At 46.4% G+C, this 27159-nt stretch overlaps 1 protein-coding gene across 1 annotated transcript; it reads left to right on the top strand.

The window, feature by feature from the left end:
- Window positions 1-11964: 11964 nt before the first annotated feature.
- Window positions 11965-26252, top strand: LOC311114101 (acidic leucine-rich nuclear phosphoprotein 32 family member D-like). The gene is made up of 7 exons (XM_084189382.1): window positions 11965-12205; window positions 13155-13304; window positions 13613-13735; window positions 14138-14318; window positions 20017-20117; window positions 20850-20904; window positions 26059-26252. The coding sequence occupies exons 1-7, from the start codon at window positions 12152-12154 to the stop codon at window positions 26163-26165; spliced, it is 771 nt and encodes a 256-aa protein (XP_084045508.1). The 5' UTR covers window positions 11965-12151; the 3' UTR covers window positions 26166-26252.
- Window positions 26253-27159: the final 907 nt, after the last annotated feature.

The following is a 27159-nucleotide window of genomic DNA, read 5'->3' as shown; positions in this document are numbered from 1 at the left end:
TAAATTGTCATACTTGAGTAAAAGTAGAGATACCTTAATAGAAAATGACTCAAGTAAAAGTGAAAGTCACCCAGTAAAACACTACTTCAGTAAAAGTCTAAAAGTATTTGGATTTAAATATACTTAAGTATAAAAAATAAATGTAATTGCTAAAATATACTTAAGTATCAAAAGTAAAAGTATCATCCTTATATTAAACAAACCAGAAATCACGATGTTCTTGTTTTTATTTATTTACTGATAGTCAGGGGCATACTCCAACACTCAGACATCATTTACAAAGAAGCATTTGTGTTTAGTGAGTCCGCTAGATCAGAGGCAGTAAGTGTGTGAATTGGACCAGTTTCCCTTCCTGCTCAGCATTCAAAATGTAACGAGTACTTTTGGGTGTCAGGGAAAATGTATGGAGTAAAAAGTACATTATTATATTTAGAAATGTAGTGAAGTAAAGTTAAAGTAGTCAAAAATATAAATAGTAAAGTACAGATACCCCCCAAAAAGTACTTAAGTAGTACTTTAAAGTATTTTTTACTTAAGTACTTTACACCACTGCTCTCAGACAGGCACATTCTTCTCAAGATGGTTAGCTAATAAATGTGCACAATGCAGATCTCTTTCTCTCCTCTCTTATTGTAGATCTCTATCTATCTCTATCTCTCCTCTCTTATTGTAGGCTACTAGAAGAATCTAGAAAAACCGTTGGTCGAATCACATCGTTTCAGCACCATCTAGCTCGCAGACAGCGATCTCCTCTCATGCACATGCGCACTGCCACCACAAATCACAGACGCGTCTACGCTACAGCGGTCTCTGTACAATGCCGGTTAGTACTATCCGGGATCCTTGGGACGTCCCTACCCTACCAGGGCTTGATTTGGGCCGTTCCTGTCTGGAGCGCAATGCCGGCATCTCTATTTTTGGGGGAAATTGCGTACCCTCTATAAAACAAACAGATTCACACACTGAGGCAAAAAAAAAAAGTTAGATCAAACCGTGATGAAGGCGGAATCTGCATTGAATAGCGATGGAGATTGGACATTCATTTTCTGACTGTAGTCTGTGAATCTGTGCAGGACAGTAGACCTGTTCGAGATTGTGCAGATTGAAAATGCGCCAAACTGTCAAATTAGGGTTTGTACAGTCATTAAAAAGTCATGGAAATGTAATTCATGACACTTTTAAATATTATTAACACTTAAAAATCTACATATCAGCCGTCATCGGAATGACTCTTCAGTGCCCGTCTGTGTGTGCCAGTGTGTGCCAGTGCCCGTCTGTGTGTGCCAGTGTGTGCCAGTGCCCGTCTGTGTGTGCCAGTGTGTGCCAGTGCCCGTCTGTGTGTGCCAGTGTGTGCCAGTGTGTGCCAGTGTGAGTGGGCCGTTGCCCGAGGAGAGAGCGCGCGATATTTCAGCAGCAGGTATAACATAATGACAGACGACAGACTAACTAGATAGCCAATTCAAAACATAACTTGTAGCGGTTATCTCGCTAGTTAACTATAGCTAACTATGCATTAATGTGGTTGTCCCCTTTCCACTGTACCGTTGGGAAGCTGGGATTCCCCTCTATTAAACCGTAGCAATGTAATTGCAACAACGTTACAAATATTATAAGAATGGCCTAATTAACAAATAACTGGCTGTGCACAGATCTCCCCTGAAACATGAATATTTGAGCCTTATTCACTGTTCAAAAAAATAAAGGGAACACTTCAACAACACATCCTAGATCTGAATGAATGAAATAATCTTATTAAATACTTTTTTCTTTACATAGTTGAATGTGCTGACAACACAATCACACAAAAATTATCAATTGAAATCAAATGTATCAACCCATGGAGGTCTGGATTTGGAGTCACCCTCAAAATTAAAGTGGAAAACCACACTACAGGCTGATCCAACTTTGATGTAATGTCCTTAAAACAAGTCAAAATGAGGCTCAGTAGTGTGTGTGGCCTCCACGTGCCTGTATGACCTACCTACAACGCCTGGGCATGCTCCTGATGAGGTGGCGGATGGTCTCCTGAGGGATCTCCTCCCAGACCTGGACTAAAGCATCCGCCAACTCCTGGACAGTCTGTGGTGCAACGTGGCGTTGGTGGATGGAGCGAGACATGATGTCCCAGATGTGCTCAATTGGATTCAGGTCTGGGGAACGGGCGGGCCAGTCCATAGCATCAATGCCTTCCTCTTGCAGGAACTGCTGACACACTCCAGCCACATGAGGTCTAGCATTGTCTTGCATTAGGAGGAACCCAGGGCCAACTGCACCAGCATATGGTCTCACAAGGGGTCTGAGGATCTCATCTCGGTACCTAATGGCAGTCAGGCTACCTCTGGCGAGCACATGGAGGGCTGTGCGGCCCCCCAAAGAAATGCCACCCCACACCATGACTGACCCACCGCCAAACCGGTCATGCTGGAGGATGTTGCAGGCAGCAGAACGTTCTCCACGGCGTCTCCAGACTCTGTCACGTCTGTCACATGTGCTCAGTGTGAACCTGCTTTCATCTGTGAAGAGCACAGGGCGCCAGTGGCGAATTTGCCAATCTTGGTGTTCTCTGGCAAATGCCAAACGTCCTGCACGGTGTTGGGCTGTAAGCACAACCCCCACCTGTGGACGTCGGGCCCTCATACCACCCCTCAACGTTTGAGCAGACACATGCACATTTGTGGCCTGCTGGAGGTCATTTTGCAGGGCTCTGGCAGTGCTCCTCCTGCTCCTCCTTGCACAAAGGCGGAGGTAGCGGTCCTGCTGCTGGGTTGTTGCCCTCCTACGGCCTCCTCCACGTCTCCTGATGTACTGGCCTGTCTCCTGGTAGCGCCTCCATGCTCTGGACACTACGCTGACAGACACAGCAAACCTTCTTGCCACAGCTCGCATTGATGTGTCATCCTGGATGAGCTGCACTACCTGAGCCACTTGTGTGGGTTGTAGACTCCGTCTCATGCTACCACTAGAGTGAAAGCACCGCCAGCATTCAAAAGTGACCAAAACATCAGCCAGGAAGCATAGGAACTGAGAAGTGGTCTGTGGTCACCACCTGCAGAACCACTTCTTTATTGGGGGTGTCTTGCTAATTGCCTATAATTTCCACCTGTTGTCTAATCCATTTGCACAACAGCATGTGAAATTTATTGTCAATCAGTGTTGCTTCCTAAGTGGACAGTTTGATTTCACAGAAGTGTGATTGACTTGGAGTTACATTGTGTTGTTTAAGTGTTCCCTTTATTTTTTTGAGCAGTGTATATATATATATATATAAACATGGAGGATTGGAAGTGATGCAGACAATTACATTGATGGAAGTTACAATCTATCTGCAATATTAAGCTGATCTACCCCCCCCCCCCCAAAAAATAAAAAAAAATAATAATTGTTCTCTCACGTCACCCCGCTCCTCCGCACACTCCACTGGCTTCCAGTTGAGGCTTGCATCTACTACAATACCATGGTGCTTGCCTACGGAGCTGTGAGGGGAACGGCACCTCCTTACCTTCAGGCTCTGATCAGTCCCTACACCCAAACGAGGGCACTACGTTCATCCTCCTCTGGCCTGCTAGCCCCCCCTACCTCTGCGGAAGCACAGTTCCCGCTCAGCCCAGTCAAAGCTATTCGCAGCTCTGGCACCCCAATGGTGGAACAAGCTCCCCCACGACGCCAGGACAGCGGAGTCACTGACCACCTTCCGGAGACACTTGAAACCCCACCTCTTTAAGGAATACCTGGGATAGTATAAAAGTAATCCTTCTACCCCCCCCCCCCCATAAAAAAAAAACGGTGATTGTCCCACTGGCTATCATAAGTTGAATGCACCAATTTGTAAGTCGCTCTGGATAAGAGCGTCTGCTAAATGACGTAAATGTAAATGTAAATGTGAGGCAAGCATCACTGAAGCATGCATGAGAGCACCAGCTGTTCCGGATGACTATGTGATCACGCTCTCCATAGCCGATGTGAGTAAGACTTTTAAACAGGTCAACATTCACAAGGCCGCAGTGCCGGATTACCAGGACGTGTACTCCGAGCATGTGCTGACCAACTGGCAAGTGTCTTCACTGACATTTTCAACATGTCCCAGACTGAGTCTGTAATACCAACATGTTTCAAGCAGACCACCATAGTCCCCGTGCCCAATGACACTAAGATAACCTGCCTAAATGACTACCGACCCGTAGCACTCACATCTGTAGCCATGAAGTGCTTTGAAAGGCTGGTCATGGCTCACATCAACAGCATTATCCCAGAAACCCTAGACCCACTCCAATTTGCATACCGCCCCAACAGATCCACAGATGATGCAAAATCAAAAATGTTCCCTCATCAATCTACACACAATACCCCATAATGACAAAGCAAAATCAGGTTTTTCTGTTGAACATTTAACATAATTTGTTGAATAAATAGACATTATAGTTATTTATAATTATATACTATTATTAGTAATTATAACATTATAGTTACATTTCGCAAAGTTATTCCTTATTATTCTGGAAATGTTATCCCGAGCGGGGACTTCTATCCGCCATTAATTCAGATTTAGTTTTTTCCCCGCTGTGCCGCAAGTTGCTCACGCAATTTAGCCTGGCTCCTGTGGGACCCAGGCTATATTGTGGGATGTGGAAGCCAGGCTATGTTGTAGGATGTGGGAGCCAGGCTATGTTGTAGGATGTGGGAGCCTAGCTATGTTGTAGGATGTGGGAGCCAGGCTATGTTGTAGGATGTGGGAGCCAGGCTATGATGTAGAATGTGGGAGCCATGCTATGTTGTAGGATGTGGGAGCCAGGCTATGATGTAGGATGTGGGAGCCATTCTATGTTGTAGGATGTGGGAGCCAGGCTATGTTGTAGGATGTGGAAGCCTAGCTGTGTTGTAGGATGTGGGAGCCAGGCTATGTTGTAGGATGTGGGAGCCAGGCTATATTGTGGGATGTGGGAGCCAGGCTATGTTGTAGGATGTGGGAGCCAGGCTATGTTGTAGGATGTGGGAGCCAGGCTATGTTGTAGGATGTGGGAGCCTAGCTATGTTGTAGGATGTGGGAGCCAGGCTATGTTGTAGGATGTGGGAGCCAGGCTATGATGTAGAATGTGGGAGCCATGCTATGTTGTAGGATGTGGGAGCCAGGCTATGATGTAGGATGTGGGAGCCATGCTATGTTGTAGGATGTGGGAGCCAGGCTATGTTGTAGGATGTGGAAGCCTAGCTGTGTTGTAGGATGTGGGAGCCAAGCTATGTTGTAGGATGTGGGAGCCAGGCTATGTTGTAGGATGTGGGAGCCAGGCTATGTTGTAGGATGTGGGAGCCAGGCTATGTTGTAGGATGTGGGAGCCTAGCTATGTTGTAGGATGTGGGAGCCAGGCTATGTTGTAGGATGTGGGAGCCAGGCTATGATGTAGAATGTGGGAGCCATGCTATGTTGTAGGATGTGGGAGCCAGGCTATGATGTAGGATGTGGGAGCCATGCTATGTTGTAGGATGTGGGAGCCAGGCTATGTTGTAGGATGTGGAAGCCTAGCTGTGTTGTAGGATGTGGGAGCCAGGCTATGTTGTAGGATGTGGGAGCCAGGCTATGTTGTAGGATGTGGGAGCCAGGCTATGTTGTAGGATGTGGGAGCCTAGCTATGTTGTAGGATGTGGGAGCCAGGCTATGTTGTAGGATGTGGAAGCCTAGCTGTGTTGTAGGATGTGGGAGCCAGGCTATGTTGTAGGATGTGGGAGCCAGGCTATGTTGTAGGATGTGGGAGCCAGGCTATGTTGTAGGATGTGGGAGCCTAGCTATGTTGTAGGATGTGGGAGCCAGGCTATGTTGTAGGATGTGGGAGCCAGGCTATGATGTAGAATGTGGGAGCCAGGCTATGATGTAGGATGTGGGAGCCATGCTATGTTGTAGGATGTGGAAGCCTAGCTGTGTTGTAGGATGTGGGAGCCAGGCTATGTTGTAGGATGTGGGAGCCAGGCTATGTTGTAGGATGTGGGAGCCAGGCTATGTTGTAGGATGTGGAAACCTAGCTATATTGTAGGATGTGGGAGCCAGGCTATGTTATAGGATGTGGGAGCCAGGCTATAGTGTAGGATGTGAGATCCAGGCTATATTGTAGGATGTGGGAGCCAGGCTATATTGTAGAATGTTGGAGCCAGGCTATGTTATAGGATGTGGGAGCCAGGCTATGTTATAGGATGTGGGAGCCAGGCTATGTTGTAGGATGTGGGAGCCAGGCTATATTGTAGGATGTGGGAGCCAGGCTATATTGTAGGATGTGGGAGCCAGGCTATATTGTAGGATGTGGGAGCCAGGCTATATTGTAGGATGTGGGAGCCAGGCTATATTGTAGGATGTGGGAGCCAGGCTATATTGTAGGATGTGAGAGCCATGGTGTGTTGTAGGATGTGGGAGCCAGGCTATGTTGTAGGATGTGGGATGCTAGCTGTGTTGTAGGATGTGGGATGCTAGCTGTGTTGTAGGATGTGGGATGCTAGCTGTGTTGTAGGATGTGGGATGCTAGCTGTGTTGTAGGATGTGGGATGCTAGCTGTGTTGTAGGATGTGGGATGCTAGCTGTGTTGTAGGATGTGGGATGCTAGCTGTGTTGTAGGATGTGGGATGCTAGCTGTGTTGTAGGATGTGGGATGCTAGCTGTGTTGTAGGATGTGGGATGCTAGCTGTGTTGTAGGATGTGGGATGCTAGCTGTGTTATAGGATGTGGGAGCATACCTGTGTTGTAGGATGTGGGAGCATAGCTGTGTTGTAGGATGTGGGATGCTAGATGTGTTGTAGGATGTGGGATGCTAGCTGTGTTGTTGGATGTGGGATGCTAGCTGTGTTGTAGGATGTGGGATGCTAGCTGTGTTGTAGGATGTGGGATGCTAGCTGTGTTGTAGGATGTGGGATGCTAGCTGTGTTGTAGGATGTGGGATGCTAGCTGTGTTGTAGGATGTGGGATGCTAGCTGTGTTGTAGGATGTGGGATGCTAGCTGTGTTGTAGGATGTGGGATGCTAGCTGTGTTGTAGGATGTGGGATGCTAGCTGTGTTGTAGGATGTGTGATGCTAGCTGTGTTGTAGGATGTGGGATGCTAGCTGTGTTGTAGGATGTGGTTAGTGTTGATAATCTACAAGCAGATCACTACTTATTACTTATTATGTTGCTGCCTTTCATAGAATGTACTGTATGTACACCATATGCAGTGGCGGCTGGTGAAAAATATTCTCGGTGGGGCTGTGCCATACTTTTTTTTTCCTGTAACCATCGCGATATATTTTAACACAAACTGCAGGACAGCAGTGCTCAGTGAAACATTCAGTAATTATTTAATGCCAATATTAAAAAGTTGAGGCATTCTTACACAAAAACATATTACACAAACCCAAGCCTTTCATTTGCATTTAAAGTGAACTTTTCACCATTGGTAGTAAACAGGCAACGCAACAGGCATGCTGTCAGAACAGAGTGGAAAGTGGACAATAACATGAAATTATTATAAAGTTTATAGGAAATCTTACACTGTATAAAAGGATGTATAATATAGAAATGGATATCAAGTGGATGAACTCAAACCTTTGACTGGAAGAATAGCATACAGTATTTTATGATCATACTAAATGTGACTAATTGTTAATGTGCTCCAGAACTGCAACAATTAATTGATACAAAACAACATCTATACAGTAATATTAGCAAAGACACTATTAAGACTTTCTAGAGTACCATATATAACTGGATTTTTTATGCTAAGGTCAACTATATACAAAGAAACATGCGGCCAGAGCTGCTCTGTGTGTGTGTGTCTGTCATCTTATTTGTACAGGAATTTTGCCCGTCTGTCCTTCTGAGTGGCAAACCTCTCAATGACCCTTTGATTAAAGTCAGGAATGTCCCTGACAAGTTTCTTCTCCATGGAGAGCATGGCCAGAGCGTTCAGGCGATCCTGTGTCATGCTGTTTCTCAGGAAGGTCTTGATCCTTTTCAGTGTAGAGAAGCACCTTTCTGACTCAGCAGTTGTCATGGGTGTGGTGATGAGGATCTTGAGGAGGCTGGCAGTCTCTGTGAAAGTGCTCTGAAGGTTGTTCTCCATGAAGAACTGGTACAGGGGCACTGCACCACTACAAGCCTTGAACTCACTGTTCTCATAGATGAGGGACAGTTCGGTTTTGAGCTTGGCCTTGTTCAACATGGGGTACGCCTCCACGGTTGTTTCAAGCGCTGTATCGGGGAACTTCACACTGTGTTGTGGGAACAACTCTCCGTGCAATAGTGTTGCGCTGATGAGGTGCTGGGTGAAGGAGAACCTCTCTTTGGCATGACTCAGGATGGTATCACATACCTGTAAAAGATACATCATCAGCTTTAATTTGCAATTAAGCTATTTTGATGCAAGTGATCCTGACTGACACATGCCTATGTCCAACTCAAGTATATGATTACCAAGGTGCTGATTGTTCAGGGTTTTGGCTACATACTACCAGGCCTGAAAAAGGTTCTAGGGGGAAACACTGACAATTACATCACAACTTACCTCTATAGCCAACCTCTGTTGTTCTCCTGGTCCCAGCATCCTCCGTCGCTTGATGGGCTGTTGCTGCTCGTCAGATGCGCTGTCCCCACACAAAGAGGGAATTGAGGCCCTGGGTCCAAAAAATAAAGTTTAATTTGATAACTTGCAATCAGACTTCTTAACTCACTGTAATTCCCCCTCAACACACAACCAGTGACTTTTATTTATTTATATATATATATATATATATATATATATATATATATATATATATATATATATATATATATATATATATAGACAGACAGACAGACAGACAGACAGACAGACAGATAGTGTGTATATACACACAAACTATGTCTAGTAACTGCTTTTAACCTGTGATGTACATAATTAACTGATGTTATTACGTTTTAAAGCCTTTTTCTATTACATTTGTGAGAGGGATGCAACATCATTTTGTTCTGCTGTGCACTTAGCAATAAGTTAATCTTCAATAACAACTAGGCCTCTTCTAGAAATTGACCTGGTGGACACCTGAATAATTATTACAAACTGTGTAGTACTTTCCTGCATTATTATCAACGTCTGATTGTGTCTTCTCTTTCCTTTTAAAATACTAAAACAAATATAATTGTGACGGCTCTATGATAATCACTCACTTTGATGACCAGACACATTTAGGCTTTTAAACTGTTGTAAGTGAACTATTCATCTTTCTAACAACATCTTTATCAGCCAATAGTAAATATAGTTATTTACCTGATTGTTAGCATGCTGTCTGTGAACCTCTGGACAAGTGCTTTAATGAAGACAGGGTCGATGTTCCTCTTCTGCAGCTGGCTGAAAAGCATGTCCACATTTGGCATGATCTTGTGGAACAGTGCCAGGAAAAAACAGAAAGCCTCGTCTTCGAGCATCCTCACAAAGCCCCCCGCCTCTCTGACAGTCGGGGCATCAAAGTTCCCAGAGTCTCTGATGGTCTGGAAACACGTTAGGAGGTCATCCCTGTACTCGTACACAGTGTTTACAGCGCGACTGTGGAAGTTCCACCGTGTTGTAGAGGCTCTGGGGAGTCTATGCGCAACCACTTCGTCAAGCACGGTGGTTCGCTTGGGAGACCTGGAGAAGAAAGCAGAAAATCCTGCAAGGTCGGAAAAGAAAGTGCCGATCCTGGGGATGCGTGAAGTAGCCTGCTGCATGATGAGGTTCAGCTGATGTGCATAGCAGTGGACGTAGTGCGCATTTTCGTACACATCCACTATTTTACGCTGCACTCCGCCGGTGGCTCCCCTCATCACACTTGCTCCGTCGTAAGCCTGGGCAATAAGTTTGGCCTTTTGTCCATGTGAGAGTATGGTGCTGAGCCTTTCCAGCAGCGCTGTAGCGATGGTGTCGGCGGTTGCGTTCTCGATCAAAATGAACTCGAAAAAACGCTCTTGGACGTTACTTTTAGCATCGATGTAGCGTATCACAAGCACCAACTGGCAGTGGGTGGAAACGTCAGTCGTCTCGTCAGCTTGAATGGCGATAAAATCAGCACTCTTTACTTCCTCCAGGATGTAATCCTTAAGCACTGACAGCATACAGTCCAACAGCTCGTTCTGTATCGTCTTTGACGTGCCCTTAAAAACGGTAGCTGTCTTCAGGTGCTCCTCCAGCACACTGTCGAGGGAGGCAACAAAATCCACTAAGCCCCGGAAAATGCCGGGGTTGTCCGAGGAGTCAGTCTCCTCGTGCCCACGCAAGGCCAACTCAAAAGCCCCACAGAACTTCACACAATCGATAATTTTGGATAGAATGTGCCTGCTTTTATCCACCTCCTCATTGTGTTTCCTCACCGCAATCCTGTGGCCGTCATCCAGCTGCGTAGCAATGTTCACCCTTCCTAATACAGCTAGCTTTACAGAGTTGTCCATGTGTGCCCTGGTGTTCTCATGTTTCTTTACCTTCTCTGAAAGGTGCTTCATATCCCTCACTCCGGTACCTGTCCATGCTGAATCTGACCCCGTCGTTTTAAAAAGCAAGCACGGAAAGCAAAATAAAGCATTAGCATCAGTGCACCCAGCTAGCCAAGCCTTCCTGGTGTACCAGCTACGGGAGAAGCCGCGCATATACTGCTTCCCTTTCTCGCTAGCCTGCTGTCTGATTGAGAGGTCAGGTTGATCTGGGCCCAGCTCTTTCACCCGAACTTTCTCTGACAAAGTTCTCCTCTCAAACGGATCTTGGAGGAGAGATTTCACCGAGTTAGGGTTGGGTCTTGGAGGAGTAACGTTTGCGCTCGCCATTGTCGTCTAGTAAAAATGGCGCCACTGGAGCCCGGTCCTTATTTTATCAGGGGCGAGCTTGGGGCGATAAAATAATCGCCCTCCTTGGATTCGATTTAAGATCGCTGATTGGCTACATTTTATGTCATACATTCATATCTTAAATTAGCAATTGGCTTAACTGCTACGTAGACCCGCCTCCTCGGGGCACTTTCTGTATCGCCCAGAGCTGACGAGGCGTTTGACAGGCAGAGGAAAGGTTGCGAATATGATTTTCTATCATATCTTACACATATTACTGTGTGCATTCCATATTTCAAACACACAAATATTGACATACTGATGTTTTTATTATTATTATTATTATTTATTTTTTATTATTTTTTTTAAATAATTTTATTTAAGGGGGCGGCGCCCTAGCGCCCTCTATCGGCCAGCCGCCACTGACCATATGTACTGTGTGTACATCATATGTACTGTGTGTACAGCATATGTACTGTGTGTACAGCATATGTACTGTATGTCAGTATCAGAATAATGGAACTCAGTGAAACATTAAAAGCCAAGTGGTGTCATACCACTGTTTCAAACGTTAGAACTGGAGGTAGTTCCAATTCGTAATTCTATGGCTCCAACTCCAGAAAGCTCCATAGTAGGCTATTATATTATTATTATAGGCTATTTATTGTACTTTGGAACTCAAGGCCTGAGAAGAGTCCATAGTCATGCAAATGAAACAGCAACATTGCCTCGGTGTGGTAACAACTGATAGTCCATCAACATTGCCGGCAACAAAAGAACTTGAAATGAGAGAATTATGTTCGATTAATTTGTACAGTGATGATAATAATAATAATAACGGTCAAATTCTCTCACACATAGCCAAGAAACAAACAGTTACGTGTCTATCCGTCGTATTTTGTAAATGCATCACAAGTATTGTAAGTTGTTATTTTCAGCTCCAAGCTGCATTAGTCGTAGTTCGTCAACAGGGCCGTGCATGTTGCCTGTTTGACTGCAGTGTGGAAACCTAACCACACGGGGCGCTGTGTTTGACTGCAGTGTGGAAACCTAACCACACGGGGCGCTGTGTCTGACTGCAGTGTGGAAACCTAACCACACGGGGCGCTGTGTCTGACTGCAGTGTGGAAACCTAACCACACGGGGCGCTGTGTTTGACTGCAGTGTGGAAACCTAACCACACGGGGCGCTGTGGAGCGTTGCGTTTCGCCGCGGGTTTAAGACTCGGCGCTAAACAGATTATTCGCATTTGACTCACTTTCAAGATTTGCACGAAAGGCACCTTTCGCTCTTCGGATAGATAACTATAGCAGGCGGTAGAAACCTAAACTTTCCAACCAGATCCGGGAGAGGAGAAGAGAGGGGGGAACATGGACATGAAAAAGAGAATTCACCTAGAACTGAGAAATAGGACGCCGTCGGATGTAAGTAGTTATATGATTTAGCTAGATCTAACTAACTGTATCTTCTCTGTGGTAACGCCATAGTTTACGGTGTGTGGGAGTCATGGCGAGCACATGGGGTCTTCTCGTAAGCACAAGCCTACTTACTGCTAGAAAATCGACTTTCTTTACAACGTTTTCTCCAACTCAAAATTGTTATGAGATACATATGTATTTTTGTAAACTAGCGGTATTTGATTCGTTGGTTTTGGATCACCAACTTTAAGTTAAAAGTGAATGAATCACTAACGTTACTGTACAACCAGTCAAACCGGGTTCGTGAGGTAAACAGGAAAATGGCTAACTAACTAAAATATTTCACCCAAATAAAAATAGTTGTATTTCTATATTTCTAGCCATGTGCTGCAGTTTATTTTTTTATACAGCTGTATATGTTGTAACAACCAGGCTCACTATGAAAGAAAAAGCCGTAGTTAACGTCACCCAGCTAGTTAGCACACTGAACTTGACTTGGAAAGCTAGAATAGCGGTAGCCATTAAAGGGCGCATAGTTAGCATGTTGGCTAACTAGCTAGCTACCAAGACAGCGAATCATCAGACCATTTTCACCGGTTATAGCTACAAATATAGCATATTTGGTCTACTGAAACAATAGTAAATTGTACACCGGCATGAACCGTTTGGGTGTACTTTAACCGGTTAAATACCGTTATTTAGTTAGCTTAGCTGGCTAGCAACGTATATCTACTTTAGCTGGCCAAATAACGCTACATCACGTGTCCAGAGTTGACAAACAGTTGGGTTTCTAAGCATGGCTACTATTAACAGGCCAAAAAAAAAAGTACTTCGAAACACGTTCACTTGTTCATATAAATACGGGTAAAATATTCCAAATAACAAATACTGAAACAGCAAACTTTTCTCTTTATCCCCCCTCTTTCTGTCTTCCCTAACCCTGTTTCTCTCCCAGGTTCAGGAGCTGGTCCTGGATAACTGCCGGTCGGACGAGGGGAAGATGGAGGGCATAACGGAGGACTTTGACAACCTGGAACTGTTGAGTCTCATCAACGTCGGCCTCGTCGACGTCTCAAACATACCCAAACTGGGGAAATTAAAAAAGGTAGAACTACTATGGATGTGTCCCAAATGTCACCCCTAGTTCTTTCACAAGCGCACTACTTTTGATCCCACACGGCCTCATCTCCCATCTCAAACATAACCAAAACAGGGAAAAGGTAGCAAGCCAGCATGCTGGGTCTCACTGCCACACTACTGTTTTCAAATAATGTTGCATCACCAGTAGACCAGCATGAAGCTGCTATCCTGTGGGGATTTTGGTATAGCTATGGTTGAAGTTGGGCCCTCGTGGTGCTCGTGAATTTCCTTTCTTTTTTTCGGCTGAGTAATGTGTTTCCTCCTCTGCCATAGCTGGAGCTGAGCGACAACAGGATATCCGGTGGTCTGGAGGTGCTGGCTGAGCGGCTGGTCAACCTCACACACCTCAACCTCTCAGGGAACAAGTTCAAGGACATCAGCACACTGGAACCACTGGTGGGTGTTAAAACTGTTACTGAATAAGACTGTTGTAGCTGTGTAGAAGACTGTTGTAGCTGTGGATAAGACTGTTGTAGCTGTGGATAAGACTGTTGTAGCTGTGGATAAGACTGTTGTAGCTGTGGATAAGACTGTTGTAGCTGTGTATAAGACTGTTGTAGCTGTGGATAAGACTGTTGTAGCTGTGTATAAGACTGTTGTAGCTGTGTATAAGACTGTTGTAGCTGTGGATAAGACTGTTGTAGCTGTGCATAAGACTAATAGCTGGGACTACGACTGGTTATAACCTCTTTATAACTGGTTATAAGACTGTTATAGCTTCTTCATAAGTCTACTCTAACTGTGAAATATGTTTGTTGTAGTTTGGAATAACTTATAACCTCCCACCCCCACCATTAGAAAAAGCTTCCCATATTGAAGTCCCTGGACCTGTTTAACTGTGAGGTCACCAATCTGGGAGACTACAGAGAGAGCATCTTCAAGCTCCTCCCACAGCTCACGTACCTGGACGGCTACGATATCGAAGACTGCGAGGCCTCCGACTCGGACGGAGAGGGAGACGGGGACGACGACGATGAAGGTAAGACTGCTGCGGTAGAACTGAAATCTGATAGAAATACCAACTGGAAGGTTGACTAGCGAGCAGAACATCAAGGGACACCGTATAATAGCCATTTTCTGTCATTTGTGTCCGCAGAAATGGACACGGTCACTTGAATCTGGCTAGGCAGATGACTGGACCTGGTCTTCATTACTCTTTATGATGATGATGAATGCCCTGTGGGCCCTGGTCAAAAGTAGTACACTATGTAGGGAATAGGGTGCCATTCTCTGGTCTAAAGTAGTACACTATGTAGGGAATAGGGTGCCATTCTCTGGTCTAAAGTAGTGCACTATATAGGGAATAGGGTGCCATTCTCTGGTCTAAAGTAGTGCACTATGTAGGGAATAGGGTGCCATTCTCTGGTCTAAAGTAGTGCACTATATAGGGAATAGGGTGCCATTCTCTGGTCTAAAGTAGTGCACTATATAGGGAATAGGGTGCCATTCTCTGGTCTAAAGTAGTGCACTATATAGGGAATAGGGTGCCATTCTCTGGTCTAAAGTAGTGCACTATATAGGGAATAGGGTGCCATTCTCTGGTCTAAAGTAGTGCACTATATAGGGAATAGGGTGCCATTCTCTGGTCTAAAGTAGTGCCCTATATAGGGAATAGGGTGCCATTCTCTGGTCTAAAGTAGTGCACTATATAGGGAATAGGGTGCCATTCTCTGGTCTAAAGTAGTGCCCTATATAGGGAATAGGGTGCCATTCTCTGGTCTAAAGTAGTGCCCTATATAGGGAATAGGGTGCCATTCTCTGGTCTAAAGTAGTGCACTATATAGGGAATAGGGTGCCATTCTCTGGTCTAAAGTAGTGCCCTATATAGGGAATAGGGTGCCATTCTCTGGTCTAAAGTAGTGCCCTATATAGGGAATAGGGTGCCATTCTCTGGTCTAAAGTAGTGCCCTATATAGGGAATAGGGTGCCATTCTCTGGTCTAAAGTAGTGCCCTATATAGGGTGCCGGTTCAGACGCAGCCAACGAATTGAAATGGCACTTGGACTGAGCTGATGATGTCTCTCTGGTCTGTCCTGTAGAACAGAGGGTGGGAGGGAGAGTCTAATGTTGTCTCTGGTCTGTCCTGTGGAACAGAGGGGGGAGAGTCTAATGTTGTCTCTGGTCTGTCCTGTGGAACAGAGGGTGGGAGGGAGAGTCTAATGTTGTCTCTGGTCTGTCCTGTAGAACAGAGGGTGGGAGGGAGAGTCTAATGTTGTCTCTGGTCTGTCCTGTGGAACAGAGGGTGGGAGGGAGAGTCTAATGTTGTCTCTGGTCTGTCCTGTAGAACAGAGGGTGGGAGGGAGAGTCTAATGTTGTCTCTGGTCTGTCCTGTGGAACAGAGGGGGAGGAGGGAGAGTCTAATGTTGTCTCTGGTCTGTCCTGTAGAACAGAGGGTGGGAGGGAGAGTCTAATGTTGTCTCTGGTCTGTCCTGTGGAACAGAGGGTGGGAGGGAGAGTCTAATGTTGTCTCTGGTCTGTCCTGTGGAACAGAGGGTGGAGGGAGAGTCTAATGTTGTCTCTGGTCTGTCCTGTAGAACAGAGGGTGGGAGGGAGAGTCTAATGTTGTCTCTGGTCTGTCCTGTAGAACAGAGGGTGGGAGGGAGAGTCTAATGTTGTCTCTGGTCTGTCCTGTAGAACAGAGGGTGGAGGGAGAGTCTAATGTTGTCTCTGGTCTGTCCTGTGGAACAGAGGGGGACGAGGGAGAGTCTAATGTTGTCTCTGGTCTGTCCTGTAGAACAGAGGGTGGGAGGGAGAGTCTAATGTTGTCTCTGGTCTGTCCTGTGGAACAGAGGGGGGAGGGGGGGAGGGAGAGTCTAATGTTGTCTCTGGTCTGTCCTGTAGAACAGAGGGTGGAGGGAGAGTCTAATGTTGTCTCTGGTCTGTCCTGTGGAACAGAGGGTGGGAGGGAGAGTCTAATGTTGTCTCTGGTCTGTCCTGTAGAACAGAGGGTGGGAGGGAGAGTCTAATGTTGTCTCTGGTCTGTCCTGTGGAACAGAGGGTGGGAGGGAGAGTCTAATGTTGTCTCTGGTCTGTCCTGTGGAACAGAGGGTGGGAGGGAGAGTCTAATGTTGTCTCTGGTCTGTCCTGTGGAACAGAGGGGGGAGAGTCTAATGTTGTCTCTGGTCTGTCCTGTAGAACAGAGGGTGGGAGGGAGAGTCTAATGTTGTCTCTGGTCTGTCCTGTGGAACAGAGGGGGGAGGGGGGGGGGAGAGTCTAATGTTGTCTCTGGTCTGTCCTGTAGAACAGAGGGTGGGAGGGAGAGTCTAATGTTGTCTCTGGTCTGTCCTGTGGAACAGAGGGGGGAGGGGGGGAGGGAGAGTCTAATGTTGTCTCTGGTCTGTCCTGTGGAACAGAGGGTGGGAGGAGGGGGAGTCTAATGTTGTCTCTGGTCTGTCCTGTGGAACAGAGGGGGGGAGGAGGGAGAGTCTAATGTTGTCTCTGGTCTGTCCTGTAGAACAGAGGGGGACGAGGGAGAGTCTAATGTTGTCTCTGGTCTGTCCTGTGGAACAGAGGGTGGGAGGGAGAGTCTAATGTTGTCTCTGGTCTGTCCTGTGGAACAGAGGGTGGGAGGAGGGGGAGTCTAATGTTGTCTCTGGTCTGTCCTGTGGAACAGAGGGGGACGAGGGAGAGTCTAATGTTGTGTCTGGTCTGTCCTGTGGAATAGAGGGTGGGAGGAGGGGGAGTCTAATGTTGTCTCTGGTCTGTCCTGTGGAACAGAGGGGGACGAGGGAGAGTCTAATGTTGTCTCTGGTCTGTCCTGTAGAACAGAGGGTGGGAGGGAGAGTCTAATGTTGTCTCTGGTCTGTCCTGTGGAACAGAGGGTGGGAGGGAGAGTCTAATGTTGTCTCTGGTCTGTCCTGTGGAACAGAGGGGGACGAGGGAGAGTCTGTTGTCTCTGGTCTGTCCTGTAGAACAGAGGGGGACGAGGGAGAGTCTAATGTTGTCTCTGGTCTGTCCTGTAGAACAGAGGGGGACGAGGGAGAGTCTAATGTTGTCTCTGGTCTGTCCTGTGGAACAGAGGGGGAGGAGGGAGAGTCTAATGTTGTCTCTGGTCTGTCCTGTGGAACAGAGGGTGGGAGGGAGAGTCTAATGTTGTCTCTGGTCTGTCCTGTAGAACAGAGGGTGGGAGGGAGAGTCTAATGTTGTCTCTGGTCTGTCCTGTGGAACAGAGGGGGAGGAGGGAGAGTCTAATGTTGTCTCTGGTCTGTCCTGTAGAACAGAGGGTGGGAGGGAGAGTCTAATGTTGTCTCTGGTCTGTCCTGTAGAACAGAGGGTGGGAGGGAGAGTCTAATGTTGTCTCTGGTCTGTCCTGTGGAACAGAGGGGGGGAGGGAGAGTCTAATGTTGTCTCTGGTCTGTCCTGTGGAACAGAGGGTGGGAGGGAGAGTCTAATGTTGTCTCTGGTCTGTCCTGTGGAACAGAGGGGGAGGAGGGAGAGTCTAATGTTGTCTCTGGTCTGTCCTGTGGAACAGAGGGTGGGAGGGAGAGTCTAATGTTGTCTCTGGTCTGTCCTGTGGAACAGAGGGGGAGGAGGGAGAGTCTAATGTTGTCTCTGGTCTGTCCTGTGGAACAGAGGGTGGGAGGGAGAGTCTAATGTTGTCTCTGGTCTGTCCTGTAGAACGGAGGGTGGGAGGGAGAGTCTAATGTTGTCTCTGGTCTGTCCTGTAGAACAGAGGGGGAGGAGGGAGAGTCTAATGTTGTCTCTGGTCTGTCCTGTGGAACAGAGGGGGAGGAGGGAGAGTCTAATGTTGTCTCTGGTCTGTCCTGTAGAACAGAGGGGGAGGAGGGAGAGTCTAATGTTGTCTCTGGTCTGTCCTGTAGAACAGAGGGGGGGAGGGAGAGTCTAATGTTGTCTCTGGTCTGTCCTGTGGAACAGAGGGTGGGAGGGAGAGTCTAATGTTGTCTCTGGTCTGTCCTGTGGAACAGAGGGGGGAGAGTCTAATGTTGTCTCTGGTCTGTCCTGTAGAACAGAGGGGGAGGAGGGAGAGTCTAATGTTGTCTCTGGTCTGTCCTGTAGAACAGAGGGGGGGAGGGAGAGTCTAATGTTGTCTCTGGTCTGTCCTGTAGAACAGAGGGTGGGAGGGAGAGTCTAATGTTGTCTCTGGTCTGTCCTGTGGAACAGAGGGTGGGAGGGAGAGTCTAATGTTGTCTCTGGTCTGTCCTGTAGAACAGAGGGGGGAGGGGGGGAGGGAGAGTCTAATGTTGTCTCTGGTCTGTCCTGTGGAACAGAGGGGGGGAGGGAGAGTCTAATGTTGTCTCTGGTCTGTCCTGTAGAACAGAGGGTGGGAGGGAGAGTCTAATGTTGTCTCTGGTCTGTCCTGTAGAACAGAGGGTGGGAGGGAGAGTCTAATGTTGTCTCTGGTCTGTCCTGTGGAACAGAGGGTGGAGGGAGAGTCTAATGTTGTCTCTGGTCTGTCCTGTAGAACAGAGGGGGGGAGGGAGAGTCTAATGTTGTCTCTGGTCTGTCCTGTGGAACAGAGGGGGGAGAGTCTAATGTTGTCTCTGGTCTGTCCTGTAGAACAGAGGGGGGGAGGGAGAGTCTAATGTTGTCTCTGGTCTGTCCTGTAGAACAGAGGGTGGGAGGGAGAGTCTAATGTTGTCTCTGGTCTGTCCTGTGGAACAGAGGGGGGAGGGGAGAGTCTAATGTTGTCTCTGGTCTGTCCTGTAGAACAGAGGGTGGGAGGGAGAGTCTAATGTTGTCTCTGGTCTGTCCTGTGGAACAGAGGGGGGAGGGGGGGAGGGAGAGTCTAATGTTGTCTCTGGTCTGTCCTGTGGTACAGAGGGGGAGGAGGGAGAGTCTAATGTTGTCTCTGGTCTGTCCTGTAGAACAGAGGGTGGGAGGGAGAGTCTAATGTTGTCTCTGGTCTGTCCTGTGGAACAGAGGGGGAGGAGGGAGAGTCTAATGTTGTCTCTGGTCTGTCCTGTGGTACAGAGGGTGGGAGGGAGAGTCTAATGTTGTCTCTGGTCTGTCCTGTGGAACAGAGGGGGAGGAGGGAGAGTCTAATGTTGTCTCTGGTCTGTCCTGTAGAACAGAGGGGGACGAAGGAGAGTCTAATGTTGTCTCTGGTCTGTCCTGTAGAACAGAGGGGGGGAGGGAGAGTCTAATGTTGTCTCTGGTCTGTCCTGTGGAACAGAGGGTGGGAGGGAGAGTCTAATGTTGTCTCTGGTCTGTCCTGTGGAACAGAGGGTGGGAGGGAGAGTCTAATGTTGTCTCTGGTCTGTCCTGTAGAACAGAGGGGGGAGAGTCTAATGTTGTCTCTGGTCTGTCCTGTAGAACAGAGGGGGGAGAGTCTAATGTTGTCTCTGGTCTGTCCTGTAGAACAGAGGGGGACGAGGGAGAGTCTAATGTTGTCTCTGGTCTGTCCTGTGGAACAGAGGGGGAGGAGGGAGAGTCTAATGTTGTCTCTGGTCTGTCCTGTGGAACAGAGGGTGGGAGGGAGAGTCTAATGTTGTCTCTGGTCTGTCCTGTGGAACAGAGGGGGAGGAGGGGGAGTCTAATGTTGTCTCTGGTCTGTCCTGTGGAACAGAGGGTGGGAGGGAGAGTCTAATGTTGTCTCTGGTCTGTCCTGTGGAACAGAGGGGGAGGAGGGAGAGTCTAATGTTGTCTCTGGTCTGTCCTGTAGAACAGAGGGGGGGAGGGAGAGTCTAATGTTGTCTCTGGTCTGTCCTGTGGAACAGAGGGGGAGGAGGGGGAGTCTGAGGAGGACTTTGATGAAGAGGAGGAGGATGACGAAGAGGTAATTGCAGAGGAAGATGACGACAGTGCAGAGAGTGGAGAGGTAAGAAGGGGGGGAACTCTGTATACTTTAAAGTGACTGTGTAGAAATTATATTGGATCTACATTCATAAAGTTTCTTGACTGTGTCCAGCTTGCTAATAATCACAGAAATTAAAGCTAGACAGCCATTAAATTCCAAAAACGATGGATCGAGTCGATGTGGTCCCGTGTAGCTCAGTTGGTAGAGCATGGCGCTTGCAACGCCAGGGTTGTGGGTTCGATTCCCACTGGGGACAAGTATGAAAATGTATGTATGTGGGCGGCAGGTAGCTTAGTGGGTAAGAGCGTTGTGCCAGTAATCCCCGAGCCGACTAGGTGAAAAATCTGTCGATGTGCCCTTAAGCAAGGCACTTAACCCTAATTGCTCCTGTAAGTCGCTCTGGATAAGAGCGTCTGCTAAATGACAAAAATGTAAAATGTATGTAACTGAAGGACGTTCTATAAGTAGGCCCAACTCTCTAATTACAGGCTCTGGTGCCACCTAGAGTTTCTGATATGAACTCCACATGTTGTTCGTTTCGCAAAGCATGATCAACAAGTTAGCCCGCTAACGTTAGCTAACCCTGAAACTACACTGCTGACGTTAGCTAACCCTGAAACTACACTGCTGACGTTAGCTAACCCTGAAACTACACTGCTGACGTTAGCTAACCCTGAAACTACACTGCTGACGTTAGCTAGCCCTGAAACTACACTGCTGACGTTAGCTAACCCTGACTGTTTCTCTCTCTAGGATGTGGAGGTGAACGGAGATATCGATGACGATGATGATGACGACGATGATGATGGTTAGTAGTGTTATCCAATCTCACAGGTCTAGTGTTGGTGTGGGTCTAGTCTTGGTCTAGTGTAGGTCTAGTCTAGTGTTGGTTTAGTCTAGTGTTGGTTTAGTCTAGTGTTGGTCTAGTCTAGTGTTGGTCTAGTGTTGGTCTAGTCTAGTGTTGGTTTAGTCTAGTGTTGGTCTAGTGTTGGTCTAGTCTAGTGTTGGTCTAGTCTAGTGTTGGTCTAGTGTAGTGTAGGTCTAGTCTAGTGTAGGTCTAGTCTAGTGTTGGTCTAGTCTAGTGTTGGTCTAGTGTAGTGTAGGTCTAGTCTAGTGTTGGTCTAGTGTAGTGTAGGTCTAGTGTTGGTCTAGTGTAGTGTTGGTCTAGTGTAGGTCTAGTCTAGTGTAGGTCTAGTCTAGTGTAGGTCTAGTCTAGTGTAGGTCTAGTGTAGGTCTAGTCTAGTGTTGGTCTAGTCTAGTGTTGGTCTAGTGTAGGTCTAGTCTAGTGTAGGTCTAGTGTAGGTCTAGTCTAGTGTTGGTCTAGTCTAGTGTTGGTCTAGTCTAGTGTAGGTCTAGTCTAGTGTTGGTCTAGTCTAGTGTTGGTCTAGTCTAGTGTTGGTCTAGTCTAGTGTTGGTCTAGTCTAGTGTTGGTCTAGTCTAGTGTAGGTCTAGTGTAGGTCTAGTCTAGTGTAGGTCTAGTCTAGTGTTGGTCTAGTCTAGTGTAGGTCTAGTGTAGGTCTAGTCTAGTGTTGGTCTAGTGTAGTGTAGGTCTAGTGTAGGTCTAGTCTAGTGTAGGTCTAGTGTAGGTCTAGTCTAGTGTTGGTCTAGTCTAGTGTAGGTCTAGTGTAGGTCTAGTCTAGTGTAGGTCTAGTCTAGTGTTGGTCTAGTCTAGTGTAGGTCTAGTGTAGGTCTAGTCTAGTGTTGGTCTAGTGTAGTGTAGGTCTAGTGTAGGTCTAGTCTAGTGTAGGTCTAGTCTAGTGTAGGTCTAGTCTAGTGTTGGTCTAGTCTAGTGTTGGTCTAGTGTAGTGTAGGTCTAGTGTAGGTCTAGTCTAGTGTAGGTCTAGTGTTGGTCTAGTCTAGTGTTGGTCTAGTGTAGGTCTAGTCTAGTGTTGGTCTAGTCTAGTGTTGGTCTAGTCTAGTGTTGGTCTAGTCTAGTGTAGGTCTGGTCTAGTGTTGGTCTAGTGTAGGTCTACTCTAGTGTAGGTCTAGTGATGGTCTGGTCTTGTGTAGGTCTAGTGTAGGTCTAGTCTAGTGTAGGTCTAGTCTAGTGTAGGTCTAGTGTAGGTCTAGTCTAGTGTTGGTCTAGTCTAGTGTAGGTCTGGTCTAGTGTAGGTCTAGTCTAGTGTAGGTCTAGTCTAGTGTTGGTCTAGTGTAGGTCTGGTCTTGTGTAGGTCTAGTGTAGGTCTAGTCTAGTGTAGGTCTAGTGTTGGTCTGGTCTTGTGTAGGTCTAGTGTAGGTCTAGTCTAGTGTAGGTCTAGTCTAGTGTTGGTCTAGTGTAGTGTAGGTCTAGTCTAGTGTAGGTCTAGTCTAGTGTAGGTCTAGTCTAGTGTTGGTCTAGTGTAGGTCTGGTTTAGTGTTGGTTTAGTGTAGGTCTGGTTTAGTGTAGGTCTGGTCTAGTGTAGGTCTAGTCTAGTGTAGGTCTAGTCTAGTGTTGGTCTAGTGTAGGTCTGGTTTAGTGTAGGTCTAGTCTAGTGTAGTTCTGGTCTAGTGTAGGTCTGGTCTAGTGTTGGTCTAGTCTAGTGTGGGTCTAGTGTGGGTCTAGTCTAGTGTAGGTCTAGTCTAGTGTGGGTCTAGTGTGGGTCTGGTCTAGTGTAGGTCTAGTCTAGTGTAGGTCTGGTCTAGTCTAGTGTGGGTCTGGTCTAGTGTAGGTCTAGTCTAGTGTAGGTCTAGTCTAGTGTAGGTCTGGTCTGGTCTAGTGTAGGTCTAGTGTAGGTCTGGTCTAGTCTAGTGTAGGTCTAGTGTAGGTCTGGTCTAGTCTAGTGTGGGTCTGGTCTAGTGTAGGTCTAGTGTAGGTCTGGTCTGGTCTAGTGTAGGTCTAGTGTAGGTCTAGTCTAGTGTAGGTCTAGTCTAGTGTAGGTCTAGTCTAGTGTAGGTCTAGTCTAGTGTGGGTCTAGTGTAGGTCTAGTCTAGTGTAGGTCTAGTCTAGTGTGGGTCTAGTGTAGGTCTAGTCTAGTGTAGGTCTAGTCTAGTGTAGGTCTAGTCTAGTGTAGGTCTAGTATAGTGTGGGTCTAGTGTAGGTCTAGTCTAGTGTTGGTCTAGTCTAGTGTAGGTCTAGTCTAGTGTAGGTCTAGTCTAGTGTAGGTCTAGTCTAGTGTAGTCCCTATACAGTGTCCTTTGGGTCCTGGTCAAAGTAGTGCACTACATATGGAATAAGGGGCCATTCTCTGGTCAAAGTAGTGCACTACATATGGAATAAGGGGCCATTCTCTGGTCTAAAGTAGTGCACTATATAGGGAATAGGGTGCCATTCTCTGTTCTAAAGTAGTGCACTACATAGGGAATAGGGTGCCATTCTCTGGTCAAAGTAGTGCACTACATAGGGAATAGGGTGCCATTCTCTGGTCTAAAGTAGTGCACTATATAGGGAATAGGGTGCCATTCTCTGGTCTAAAGTAGTGCACTATATAGGGAATAGGGTGCCATTCTCTGGTCTAAAGTAGTGCACTATATAGGGAATAGGGTGCCATTCTCTGGTCTAAAGTAGTGCACTATATAGGGAATAGGGTGCCATTCTCTGGTCTAAGGTAGTGCACTATATAGGGAATAGGGTGCCATTCTCTGGTCTAAAGTAGTGCACTATATAGGGAATAGGGTGCCATTCTCTGGTCTAAAGTAGTGCACTATATAGGGAATAGGGTGCCATTCTCTGGTCTAAAGTAGTGCACTATATAGGGCATAGGGTGCCATTCTCTGGTCTAAAGTAGTGCACTATATAGGGAATAGGGTGCCATTCTCTGGTCTAAAGTAGTGCACTATATAGGGAATAGGGGGCCATTTGGGACACAGACATACATTCTTCTTTTTGATACCCATATCCCTAGACCCATATCTATCTAGACCCATATCTATCTAGACCCAGATCTATAGCCATACCTATATATATATCTAGACCATATACCTAGACCCAGATCTATAGCCATACCTATATATATATCTAGACCCATATACCTAGACCCATATATTTAGACCCATATACCTAGACCCAGATCTATAGCCATACCTATATATATCTAGACCCATATACCTAGACCCAGATCTATAGCCATACCTATATATATATATCTAGACCCATATATCTAGACCCATATCCCTAGACCCATATCTCTAGACCCATATACCTAGACCCATATACCTAGACCCATATACCTAGACCCAGATCTATAGCCATAACTATATATATATATATATCTAGACCCATATCCCTAGACCCATATCCCTAGACCCATATACCTAGACCCATATACCTAGACCCATAACTATATACAGTGGGGGAAAAAAGTATTTAGTCAGCCACCAACTGTGCAAGTTCTCCCACTTAAAAAGATGAGAGAGGCCTGTAATTTTCATCATAGGTACACGTCAACTATGACAGAAATTGAGAAAAAAAAATCCAGAAAATCACATTGTAGGATTTTTTATGAATTTATTTGCAAATTATGGTGGAAAATAAGTATTTGGTCACCTACAAACAAGCAAGATTTCTGGCTCTCACAGACCTGTAACTTCTTCTTTAAGAGGCTCCTCTGTCCTCCACTCGTTACCTGTATTAATGGCACCTGTTTGAACTTGTTATCAGTATAAAAGACACCTGTCCACAACCTCAAACAGTCACACTCCAAACTCCACTATGGCCAAGACCAAAGAGCTGTCAAAGGACACCAGAAACAAAATTGTAGACCTGCACCAGGCTGGGAAGACTGAATCTGCAATAGGTAAGCAGCTTGGTTTGAAGAAATCAACTGTGGGAGCAATTATTAGGAAATGGAAGACATACAAGACCACTGATAATCTCCCTCGATCTGGGGCTCCATGCAAGATCTCACCCCGTGGGGTCAAAATGATCACAAGAACGGTGAGCAAAAATCCCAGAACCACACGGGGGGACCTAGTGAATGACCTGCAGAGAGCTGGGACCAAAGTAACAAAGCCTACCATCAGTAACACACTACGCCGCCAGGGACTCAAATCCTGCAGTGCCAGACGTGTCCCCCTGCTTAAGCCAGTACATGTCCAGGCCCGTCTGAAGTTTGCTAGAGTGCATTTGGATGATCCAGAAGAGGATTGGGAGAATGTCATATGGTCAGATGAAACCAAAATATAACTTTTTGGTAAAAACTCAACTCGTCGTGTTTGGAGGACAAAGAATGCTGAGTTGCATCCAAAGAACACCATACCTACTGTGAAGCATGGGGGTGGAAACATCATGCTTTGGGGCTGTTTTTCTGCAAAGGGACCAGGACGACTGATCCGTGTAAGGGAAAGAATGAATGGGGCCATGTATCGTGAGATTCTGAGTGAAAACCTCCTTCCATCAGCAAGGGCATTGAAGATGAAACGTGGCTGGGTCTTTCAGCATGACAATGATCCCAAACACACCGCCCGGGCAACGAAGGAGTGGCTTCGTAAGAAGCATTTCAAGGTCCTGGAGTGGCCTAGCCAGTCTCCAGATCTCAACCCCATAGAAAATCTTTGGAGGGAGTTGAAAGTCTGTGTTGCCCAGCGACAGCCCCAATACATCACTGCTCTAGAGGAGATCTGCATGGAGGAATGGGCCAAAATACCAGCAACAGTGTGTGAAAACCTTGTGAAGACTTACAGAAAACGTTTGACCTGTGTCATTGCCAACAAAGGGTATATAACAAAGTATTGAGAAACTTTTGTTATTGACCAAATACTTATTTTCCACCATAATTTGCAAATAAATTCATAAAAAATCCTACAATGTGATTTTCTGGATATTTTTTTCTCATTTTGTCTGTCATAGTTGACGTGTACCTATGATGAAAATTACAGGCCTCTCTCATCTTTTTAAGGGGAGAACTTGCACAATTGGTGGCTGACTAAATACTTTTTTCCCCACTGTATATACCTAGACCCATATATCTAGACCCATATACCTATAGCCATATACCTAGACCCATATCTAAATGTTCTCTACTTTCTTTCTCCCTTTCTTCTCTAGATGAGGATGACTCTCCAGAGAGAGGAGAGAAGAGGAAGAGGGAACCTGATGATGAAGATGAAGATGATGATGATGGAGTGTCCTCACCTCCACCCCTCAATATCTGATACATCCTGACCCCTCCACCCCTCAATATCTGATACATCCTGACCCCTCCACCCCTCAATATCTGATACATCCTGACACCTCAATATCTGATACATCCTGACCCCTCCACCCCTCAATATCTGATACATCCTGACCCCTCCACCCCTCAATATCTGATACATCCTGACCCCTCAATATCTGATACATCCTGACCCCTCCACCCCTCAATATCTGATACATCCTGACCCCTCAATATCTCAGATAGCTCCTGACCAATGTTCCCTCTAATGTTTTGGGGCACTGTGCAAATTTCAGGCCTGCTGAGCGCAAACTTGAACGTTGTGAAAATTCTGTGCAACTTCCAGCGTGCGTTTCCTGTGAACTCTGAGGCTGAACCCGCTTTAAGTTACAGTTTTAACAGTGGCCCAGTAGGCTGCTGTGGCTATTGGATCATAATGTAGGCCTACCAGAGTGGACTACCATCAAAAACAATGGAGAAAATGCATCCCGTAACATTTTAACATGGAAAATAGCTGTTCTATCATTCAGCCTACAGTAGCAGCCAATGTGTAGTGTTCAATGTAGACCTACATTCCATGAGACTTTTTTTTTTTTTTTTTAAACATGCAGGGCTTGGCATTAACCTGTTTATCCACTGGTCCTTCAGACAAGGAGGTGACTGAACATGTTGCTGTGTTTGATTTAAGAAACCACTTTACAAAATAAAATGCATGATTATTCCCATACACAGTCTAGTTCAAGGTAAATGGCACAGATCCATATATGGCAATGGTCTATTTGCATATTGGCCTACTGCAGCTCTGATTGGTTGAGTCTTGCTCAATAGAATCCTACTCCGATGCGTTTTCCCAACAACAAAATCTCTTGCATAGTTGGTTTTTGTTTCGGCATGGTTGCGTTGAAGGTGGCTAGTATTGCGTTGATTCGGTCACAGTGAAGGGAAACGTTGGTACTGTTAACAGGGGAAACAGAACGTTGAGTGTAGTTCAATCT

Source organism: Coregonus lavaretus (genome assembly GCF_964263955.1).
Source record: "Coregonus lavaretus genome assembly, contig: HAP1_SCAFFOLD_3393, whole genome shotgun sequence".
Taxonomy (NCBI): domain Eukaryota; kingdom Metazoa; phylum Chordata; class Actinopteri; order Salmoniformes; family Salmonidae; genus Coregonus; species Coregonus lavaretus.
Note: the sequence above shows the minus strand (reverse complement) of the source record. Positions and strands in the feature narration are given on the sequence as shown.

What these genes read in the sequence shown, in the direction of transcription:
- LOC311114101 (XM_084189382.1), top strand. Translation starts at nt 12,152, where the DNA reads ATGGACATGAAAAAGAGAATTCACCTAGAACTGAGAAATAGGACGCCG. An exon ending in CGGGGACGACGACGATGAAG is followed by an intron (nt 14,319 to 20,016) that starts GTAAGACTGCTG and finishes CCTGTGGAACAG; the next exon opens with AGGGGGAGGAGGGGGAGTCT. An exon ending in TGATGACGACGATGATGATG is followed by an intron (nt 20,905 to 26,058) that starts GTTAGTAGTGTT and finishes TTTCTTCTCTAG; the next exon opens with ATGAGGATGACTCTCCAGAG.